The sequence below is a fragment of the Sorex araneus genome, chromosome 6 (genome assembly GCF_027595985.1).
Source record: "Sorex araneus isolate mSorAra2 chromosome 6, mSorAra2.pri, whole genome shotgun sequence".
In the NCBI taxonomy this organism is placed as follows: Eukaryota; Metazoa; Chordata; class Mammalia; order Eulipotyphla; family Soricidae; genus Sorex; species Sorex araneus.
Genome location: NC_073307.1, coordinates 148,211,356 through 148,221,001, shown reverse-complemented (window position 1 = coordinate 148,221,001; position 9,646 = coordinate 148,211,356). Strand labels below are relative to the sequence as shown.

General features: G+C 63.0%; 1 protein-coding gene across 1 annotated transcript; it reads left to right on the top strand.

The window, feature by feature from the left end:
• Positions 1 to 604: 604 nt before the first annotated feature.
• Positions 605 to 8,827, top strand: ARFGAP2 (ADP ribosylation factor GTPase activating protein 2). Its single transcript, XM_055141027.1, has 16 exons — positions 605 to 761; positions 938 to 1,056; positions 1,623 to 1,695; positions 2,551 to 2,682; positions 2,777 to 2,857; positions 3,696 to 3,777; positions 4,042 to 4,098; positions 4,919 to 4,971; positions 5,274 to 5,410; positions 5,505 to 5,636; positions 6,229 to 6,357; positions 6,440 to 6,574; positions 7,364 to 7,490; positions 7,597 to 7,690; positions 7,773 to 7,891; positions 7,983 to 8,827. Exons 1-16 carry the CDS (start codon positions 690 to 692, stop codon positions 8,001 to 8,003), a joined length of 1,563 nt encoding a protein of 520 aa, XP_054997002.1. The 5' UTR covers positions 605 to 689; the 3' UTR covers positions 8,004 to 8,827.
• Positions 8,828 to 9,646: the final 819 nt, after the last annotated feature.

Genomic DNA, 9,646 nt, shown 5'->3' with positions numbered 1-9,646 from the left:
CACTGTCTCGTGTTTATTTTTTTCCACACTTCACTTTGCCAGGCCTCCAGAGGGCACCCGGGGAGAGGCCCTGAGGGGAGATCTGTGGGCCTGGAGTATAACTCGCGGGGGCGGCGCGGGTCTGGAACCTGTTTTGCCGCTCTGGGGATCTAAACTCCTGCAGAAAGGGTTCGAGAGATCAGCTCCGACTGCCGATGAGGCCCGGGGCGGAGTTTGGGCTGGGCGGGAGCGCGGCCACTGTTTTTCTTGTTCGGGTCAGGCCTGGGGTCACGGACATCCGCTAGGGCTATTAATCATTACTCGGGCCCGTGGGAAGGGGTCCGGGCTAAGGCCGGGGTCAGCGGCCTCCTGCAGCCCTGGGGGGGGGGCCGGTGGCTCCACCTGGGAGAGGGCGCGCGTCCAGCACCCGCGCGATTTGGGCCGGCCCGCGAACCGTCGCTCCGCCCCGGATTGGCTCCTGGCCGGCGGGGGGCGTTGCCCCCGGAGACCAATAGCGAGCCCGGGCCGGTTGACGTCTCTGCTCCCGTCCCCCGGCCTCATTGGTCCAGCCTGGCCCCGCTCACCCCACCCCCTCGGCGGCCCGGCCCCGCCCCCCGCCGCGGAGGCCGAGCGGCTCGGCCCACCGGCCCGGCTGCGATTGGGCCGCGGCGGGACCCGTCGGCCGCGGTGGTGCCTGGGAAGGAGAGAGAATGGCGGCCGAGCCGAGCAAGACCGAAATCCAGACTCTGTTTAAGAGGCTTCGCGCAGTCCCGACCAACAAAGTGCGTGAGCGGGCGGCGGGTGGGCGCCCGCACGGGCCCGGAGGGGCTCTCCCGGCTCCCCGCCGCGGGCCTGGGGGAGGGAGGCGGGCCGGCAGGCGCCGCTTCCCCGGGGTGTCAGCGCCCGGCCCGGGCTCAGGCGCCCTGACCTGAGTCAGTCTCGTATCTCCTCCGCCCAGGCTTGCTTCGACTGCGGCGCCAAGAATCCGAGTTGGGCCAGCATCACGTACGGGGTGTTCCTGTGTATCGACTGCTCGGGCGTGCACCGCTCGCTGGGCGTCCATGTCAGCTTCATCAGGTAGGCGAGACTGGCGCCCCGGGGACTCGGGGCACCCCGGGCGCGGGAGCGGGGCCGTCCCGCCGCGGACCGCTCCGAATTCGGTCTTTTCCGAACCTTCCGGCCGCGGATCTGGTGACCTGCGGGGGACCCCGGGTCGCAGAGGCGGTTGATCGCCGAGTCCGGTGGCGAAACTCGGGTTATTTCCTGGTGATCAGGTTGGACACACCAGCCTCGTCGCGGGGAGAAAGTGCTCCTCGTTGACCTGGTCGTTGCGGAGGGCCTGGCCCCGGGAGTCTAGTGAGGAGGCTAGTGTCAGTCGCTCAGGGCACACGGTCCCCGAACCTCTGCTGCGCTGCTCGAGGACTCGCCCGTCCGTGCGGACCCGGGGAAGGAATTGGTTACCTTCTTGGTGGGCCGAGAGCAAAGCTTTCGTGGACGGCGGGGACGAGGAAGTAGGGTGGTGCCCGATGGCAGTTTCCGGGTGCCTTCCGCCCCCCACCCCCGGGGCGAGGCGACCGGGTGGTTCTGCCAAGGGAGCGTCTCCCGGGACCTGCGGGTGGATGACACGCAGCCCTTACTCACAGGTCCACAGAGTTGGATTCCAACTGGAACTGGTTCCAGCTGAGGTGTATGCAGGTCGGCGGGAATGCCAACGCGGTAAAGCTCCTTCCTCCGCTCCTCGCCCGCCCCCTTCTGCCTGGGTACTCATGGCTCTGCCGCTCCTGGAGGCACACGTCACCTCTTGGTTCAGAGGGTTCCTTCTCTGGGTGGAAATCTTGTTTCTTTTTTTTTTTCTTTGGGTCATACCTGGCAATGCACAGGGGTTTTTCCTGGCTCATGGACTCAGGAATTACTCCTGGCGGTGCTCAGGGGACCATATGGGATGCTGGGAACCGAACCTGAGTCGGCTGCGTGCAAGGCAAATGCCCTACCCGCTGTGCTATCGCTCCAGCCCCAGGGTTCCTTGTCTGGGGCGGGAGCGCCCTATGTGGTTTCCCAAACCTGGAAAGCAGTTATACTTTTCAAAGGGGCTTCGGAGACCAAATAAACTGGACAGGTGTTCTTGGGCAAAGGCCAAGGGAGTGGAAGTCCCCTTTTTCCTGGGGGTCTGTGGGCATCATGGTGTGCTGAGGGCTGCGCTTCTGTCAGTCATTGCAAAGCCCCGTTTTGCAACATTTCGGAGAATCTGGAAACGATTTCTTTTTTCTTTTTTCTTTTTGGGTCACACCCGGTGATGCACAGGGGTTACTCCTGACTCATGCACTCAGGAATTACTCCTGGCAGTGCTTGGGGGACCCTATGGGATGCTGGGAATTGAACCCGGGTCGGCGGCATGCAAGGCAAGCGCCCTACCCGCTGTGCTATCGCTCTAGCCCCTGGGGATGATTTCTTATATGGAAAGTTGCTGGTTTTGGAGCACATAGTTCTATAGGACTAAGCAGTTTTGGGGGGGGGCTGTTTGTGCCTCTTTAATTCTGAGAGAATCATCTGTACTTTTTATTTGCCTTTCAGACAGCTTTCTTCCGCCAGCATGGGTGCACAGCTAACGATGCCAACACCAAATACAATAGCCGAGCTGCCCAGATGTACCGGGAAAAGATCCGGCAGCTGGGGAATGCAGCTCTGGCCCGGCACGGCACCGATGTACGTGTGTGTGTCCTTGGGGCTGGGGGAGTGGGGGGGGGGCACGGGAGGGGTCAGCGCCCCATGCTTCAGAGTGGTGTCTGCTCCCCTCCAGCTGTGGATAGACAACCTGAGCAGTGCGTCCAGTCAATCCCCAGAGAAGAAGGACCCAGATTTCTTCACAGAACACACTCAAGTAAGTGGGGCCCTGAGGGGCGTTGGTTCGCTTGCCTGAGCCAGGGCCTCTGTCATCCTGTGTGCCTCCTGGCTTCGCCTTGCTCCTTCACACGGGAATGCCTGGGCTTTTCTGCTGGCAGACCAGGCATTTCCTCTTCTGGTGAAAGGGGTGCAGTGGAACTCTCCCAAGGAGTAGACCCCTAAATCTGGGAGAGCGAGGAGACCCGTCTCAAAAGTTTTTGTGCTTTTGGGCCAAACCCAGTGGTGCTGGGGGGCTTCTCCTGGCTCTGCGCCCAGGGATCACTCCTTAGTGATCAGGGGACCACATAGGGTAGGTTGGCCTCCTGTAAGGCCAGCACCTGAACCTCTCCACTTTTTCTCTGGCCTCAAAGCTTCTTGACAACTTAAGAGGGTTTTGGAGCCCTGAACAACTCTTGATTCTTGCCACTAGAGACAGCGGATTCCTTCCAGCCTTCCCACCTAGGAGGGTTTTTCCCGCTGCTGGATCAGTGCGCAGGGGTCAGACTCGGCTTGCACCCCTGCCCTTTGCATTGTAGGACAGTGGCTGAGCCACCTCACCTGTCAGAACCTTCATTCCTAAAACAGCGGCCTCTGCTTTGCAGGGTTTGCTGTTTCGATCCCGAAACGCTCTTAGGCTAGAGGATGGCCTAGGCTAGAGGACCCTCAGGGTCAGGTGGTGGAAGAGTGGCTGTGATCTTGCTTGCCCCTCCTCTGTCTCCTCACCTCATGGGCTGGAGTAGGCCTCGTATCCACACCATAAGGTTCTCATGGCTTCTTGATGCTCCTGCCAGCTCAGGTGGCTCACTGGGGTGTCTGTTATCTGGCCTCCTTTTCAGCCTCCTGCCTGGAACACACCAGCCTCCGAACCGGCCGAGAACTTGCAGCCAGCCCCGTGTGTGGAGAGTGTCAGCCTAGCACGTGAGTCCAGTCCTGAGTCCTGCCAGTGCCCTGGGCCTGCGGAGGGGCCGCCTGGCCCAGGGATCGGTGTGGGGGTATGCCCATCCTTGGGTGGGCTGTGTGTTCTCTCAGTCCTGTGCAGGAAGAGGTAGGCCTCCCTGTGCTCTTTCAGCAGCCTCTACTGGCCAAGGAATGCCAGACCCTCTCTGCCCCGACCCCTCCGTTCCCTAAAGGGGGTGCTGGGGAGCTTGGCACCATCCCTGACTGCTGCCCTTGTACCCGCAGAGCCGGAGCAGGGCCCCACCACGGACCTGCTGAGCACCTCACCCAAAGCATCTCTGGGTCAGTATGCCCGTCGGGGGGGCTGTTTGAGATTTGCTGTCACCTTCTTAGGTGGGCTAAGGCCTCAGGAGCCCCACCAGAACAGGGGCTGGGGCTGGAGGTGGGGCAGTCGCATGGACTGGGAGGACCCTGGAACCAGGCTCTGGGGGTGAACGGACTTGGTGCACGGGGGTTGGTCTCCGGGTATGGTCCAAGGGTGGGGAGGCCAGCCTGAGTCTAGACATAGATCTTGGGGCTGGAGGCACCATGGGCCCACTGCAAGGGATGGGGGGAAGCTGGTGACGTCATTCTCTGCCGGTGTCCTGCTTGGTCCTTGGTTCTTTTCCTTCCTTTTCCTTGTCTCCCACAGCCTTGGTCCTGGGTGTGGGTTGACCTCACTATTTGTTCAGGAAGCCAGTTGGGATAGTCTGATGGGCTCTTATTTGCGGGCTGAGGTGAGACTCAGGGCGCCCTGTTAGCCACCAGTCTGTTTCTCTCCAGAGGCCATGTATCTGTCTCCTAGAGGGGCCCCTCCTGCCAGAGGTAACCAGGCGGCTGGGGAGCCCGCCCCTTGCACGCCAGCACCCCACTGAGGCTGCCGGTTGGTGCCCACCCCTGCCCAGCGGCCTTGTGTGGTTTTAGGACTTTGTCTCTAGTGCTCCAGGCCTAGGTTCTTGTCACTAGCTGCTAGGCGTGTCTGTGGCTTGGGCTGACTGGTAACACCGCAGTTGCACTGACGCGGCAGCTTTGCTGTTCCCTGCCTGGAGCAATTCTGGAAGCTGCATGGTGTGCCCGGCCTCTGACCGTTTGTCCCGCTTATGCCTCCTTTGATCTCTCACAGAACTGAAAACCTCCCTCATTGGCAAGAAGAAGCCAGCAACTGCTAAGAAAGGGGTACGTGGGGCGACGGGGGTGGTTGGAGAGTGGGGAGTGGGAGCCGTGACCGAGGCCTGCACGCCTCAGGATCTGCTCTGGGGAAGCCGCTGGTGGGCCTGGGGGCCTCTGCTGGGTGGTCTGAGGCCCCGCACCCTGGCCGGCTGCAGGAGAACTGGGAACCGCAGTTCCCCCTCGTGTCCCTGCTGATTTGGTTCCTGGAACAGGAGCCGTGCCGGTGGGGCTGTCGCCCCTCCTCCTGGGTCGCTGGGGTGGGGGGGATAAAGGCTGGCAGGGGTCTCCATCGGAGCGTCTTCTCGCAGCTGGGGGCCAAGAAGGGCCTGGGGGCCCAGAAGGTGAGCGGCCAGAGCTTCAGCGAGATCGAGCGGCAGGCGCAGGTGGCTGAGAAGCTGCGCGAGCAGCAGGCGGCCGACGCCAAGAAGCAGGCGGAGGAGTCCGTGTGCGTGTGGGGGCTCCCCGGGGGTGGGGGCTCCGTGGGCAGGGAGGAGTCTTGTCCTTGCAGTCTTTGATGTGACCCGTGTGTCCCCTCCCAGGGTGGCCTCCATGCGGCTGGCCTACCAGGAGCTCCAGATTGACCGGAAGAAGGAGGAGAAGAAGCTCCAGAGCCTGGAGGGGAAGAAGCGAGAGCAGGCCGAGAGGCTGGGCATGGGCCTGGTGTCCCGGAGGTGAGGCCGCGGGAGCCGGGACGCAGGGGGCAGGTGCACCCTCCCCTCAGCCCCCACCAGACTGCTCTTCCTGGTTCCAGCTTCTTGTCCTTACCTCTAGGCGGTGCTGGGCACACAGTGAGGAATGACCGAAATGGGGTCAGATGCTTGCAGTGTAGCCATGAGACTTGTGCAGTGGTTTTTGTTAGTTTGTTTTTTTTTTTAATTATGGGGAGCCAAACTTGGCAGTGTTTGGGCTCCATGTGGTGCCGGTGGCGGAAGCCAGGGCCTCACAAGGGCCAGGCGTACGCGTTCCCACTCTGCCACATTCCCCGACCCTGAGGTTAGTGATTCTTCTTAGGGCGATGCCAGAATCCCCTTGAGGAATTCTTGAGAATCAGGGGGCTCTCGGCATCCCTTATTCCTATGTGTTAAATGCTGTTTTTTTTTTTTTTTTGCTATAGACACTATAAATACCTCAGTGACTAGATATGCAGGAACCTGGCCACCGGCTGGGGATGTGGGCTCTGTCCAGGGAAGGAGAGCTGGGGTAGCGGAGCCTGTGCCCCCCACAGTGCCCCCACCGCTGATACCTTCTGTTCCGCCCACCCAGCTCCATCTCGCACTCGGCCCTCTCGGAGATGCAGGTCATCGAGCAGGAGACCCCGGTGAGCGCAAAGTCCGCCCGTTCCCAGCTTGACTTGTTCGACGATGTTGGCACTTTTGCCTCTGGACCCCCGAAGTAAGGCTGTGGTTGGGACTTGGGTACGACCATCCTCGTCAGCCTCCCTGAGCCCCTCTGACCCCCTCTATTCTCTCCTTAGGTACAAGGACAACCCCTTCTCCTTGGGGGAAAGTTTTGGTTCCCACTGGGATTCGGATACCACCTGGGGTGTGGACAGGATGGAGGAGAAGGAGCCTGAGGTGACCATTTCCAGCATCCGGCCTATATCTGAAAGGTGAGCTGGGCCGTGCGTGTGGCCTTTTCCAGTGGTGGCCACTGGGGGCGCTGCTGAGCACCTGGGTGTTTCCTTGACCTTCATCAGCAACTGGAAATAGCCTCCCTCAGCCAGTGGCTGCTGCCTTGGGTGGAGCAAGATGGGGCCTGGCTCCCACCCATGCTTTGCGCGCTCACGAGGCCTGGCAGCCGCTGTGAGTTGAGAGCTTGCTCCAGCAGGAGCGGCTAGATTTTATGATTGAGTCCTGGCCGCCCTTGGGTTCTTTGTCCCTGGCCCTCATTTATGAAGGTCTTTTTTTTTTGCTGCGGTTCTGGGGATGGACCCAGGGCCTCACGTGCAAGGCCAGTGCTCTGGTGTTGAGCAGCATTGTGGCTCTTGTTGATTTTTTTTTTTTTTAAAAAGCGTCCTCCACCCCTCTGGGTAGTGCTTAATTGCAAGCCACCTGCAGGTCATCCTGTCTCCAGTGGAGATGTGACCTGCTCCATCCACACTGGGGTGCTTTAGTTGGGGGGGGGGGGCGCCCAGTGCAGTCCCAGGGGAGGCGGACCTCTGGCACCCCATGTGGGGCCTGCGGGATCAGGGAGGAGTGCGGGTACGGGGCCTCACGCCATCCCTGATCACCGTGAGGAAAGCTGTAGCTTCTGGGGCTGGGCCCCAGGCCCCTGCTCGGGTCTCGCCTCTCGTGCTCGCCCCTGCCCCGGGGAGCAGTGCCCCGAGACGCGGCCCCCCAGCAGCTGTCCCCGGGGGTCCCTGGTGCTTCTCAGACATGTTGTCTCCGTCCCCCCTCAGAGTCACCAATCGGAGGGAAGTGGAGAGCCGGAGCTCGGGCCTCGAGTCCAGCGAAGCACGTCAGAAATTCGCCGGCGCCAAAGCTATCTCGTCAGACATGTTCTTTGGGCGGGAGGTGGACACAGAGGTGAGGGGGGCTGGGGTCGGGGCTGGCCGGAACGCGGGCTGTGGGTGTGGCTCGGGCTGTGGGGCCGCAGGGTCTGGCCGGGTCCCAGCCTGCCTCCTCCCCGCAGTATGAGGCCAGGTCACGGCTGCAGCAGCTCGCGGGCAGCAGCGCCATCAGCTCCTCCGACCTCTTCGGGGACTTGGACGGCGCACACGGAGCAGGTAGGGCCCCGGGATCGGGGCGGGGGTGCCCTGGGACGGGCTGGCGCCTGTGGGCCAGCTCACCCCGCACCTGTCTCCACAGGCAGCGTGTCTCTGGGGAACGTGCTCCCCGCAGCCGACATCGCCCAGTTCAAGCAGGGCGTCAAGTCTGTGGCCGGGAAGATGGCCGTGCTGGCCAACGGTGTGATGAACTCCCTGCAGGTGTGGGGCCGGGCGGGGCGGGGCGCGGGGGGGTGGGTGGGTGGGCGGTGCCCTATGAGTTACTGGCGCCCTGACCTTGCCCCCTCCCCAGGATCGCTACGGTTCCTACTGACGACTGCCTGCAGCGGGAGGACCGGCTCTGCGTGCTGTGTGACGGGGTGGCCTTGGGGATGTCGGGGAGCGGTCGGGGCCCAGCCCTGATCTCTGCTCCTTGGCTGAGTCCTCGCTTCCCTGCCCCACCCCGTGCTCCATTCCCATCCTGGCCCCCCTGGGCCCCCAGCTGCTGCTCCCTGGTCCTGCCCCGCCCTGTTGTGGGTCTGGCGGCCCCACGCAGGGAGAGGGGAAAGGGCCAGGCTCTAGGATCCTAGGTTGGGGGGCAATGGGGCGGACTGGGCCCAAGCAGCAGGGAAAGAGGCCCCTGGCCGGGCTCCCCCTGGGCTCGCAACATCCTGCTCCCTTGGGGGGTCCTGGGGCAACCTGTGGCACGGCGCCCCTCCCTCAGTGCCCACTCTGGCAGTTCCTTCTGGTGTCTTGCACCTGATGTGCCGTCCATGGTGGCCCCGAATCTGTCCCTCTCCCCCGCTTCACGGCCAGGGGAGTGTGTGGTGCACGGGGCGGAGGGCAGAAGCAGTTCCTGGGCTCCGCTCTCCTGGGTGGCACCTAAGGTTTACGGGGCTGGACAGCGTCCTACCCCCAGAGCTGCAGGCGTGTCCTGCGGGCTGCTGGGCACACTGACCCCCATCTACCCCCGCCCCGTGCCCTCCCCCACCGTTCAGCCAGCAGATGGCCCGCCATGTGGGTGTGTGTGGGGGGAGGCACCCCGCCACAGGCATTCCCGCCACCCCCTCCCCCAAGGGACGGGACTGTCTTTCTGGACTGTGTGTATTGAACCAGGTGGTGTCAAATAAAGCCGGGGGCCCGGCCCCGCTGCTCTGAGGGAAGCAGTGTCCTTGCGCTCGGCCCCTCGCCCTACTGTCAGTCTTGGGGGTCCCACCGGGGATAAGGCGTTGGTGCCGAAGCCGAGGGCGCTCTCTCCTGGGCCTCCGGCGTGTCTCTTCTGTGAAAGCCAAAGGCCCCCGGCTCCTCGGCCCTGTGCTGCCGCGCGCTCCGGTGCAGCCTGGACCTCACCATCCTGTGGCACGCGGAGGAAAAGGCGGCATTAGTGGCTGCGGCCTCGGGGGGCGGGCGCTGGGCAGCGGGCTGGGGCGAGGTGTGTATGGGCACGCCCTAGAGAGAACCCTTAACTGTCCGGGAAGAAAGGGGGTGTGCCCGCAAGCCCCTTGGTGTGGTCATTCCTCCCCACTGGGGCTCCCGGGACATATGGAGAGGGTCTCCTTGGGCTTGACAGTAGGGTGAGGGGCCGAGGAGATGGGGACAAGAGGAGCACCCTTGGGTGAGCTCCAGAGTGCGGGTGCGAGGGGCCCCAGTCCAGTCTGCCAACGAGCCTCCCTGGGGACAGTGCAGCTCAGGACTCTGGTGCCAGGGACACCCGGGGCCTGGAGCTTCCTGCCAGACTGAGCCCTCAGGGCTGTGCTGAAACTAGGACAAGCCTGGGAAATAGGATGGCGTGGAGGTGGCGCTTCTCCCTGGTCTGCCAGGTGGGCTCAGGACCCCTGTCCAGTCCAGGATGCCACAGACCACTGTGTTTACCTTGGGCCCAGCCCTGTTGTTCACAGCCACGTCCCCAGGGCCCTTGCCCTGAGCCTGGCAACACTTACTGAAACTGGCTACAAAGTTCTGTTGTGCTGACCTTGC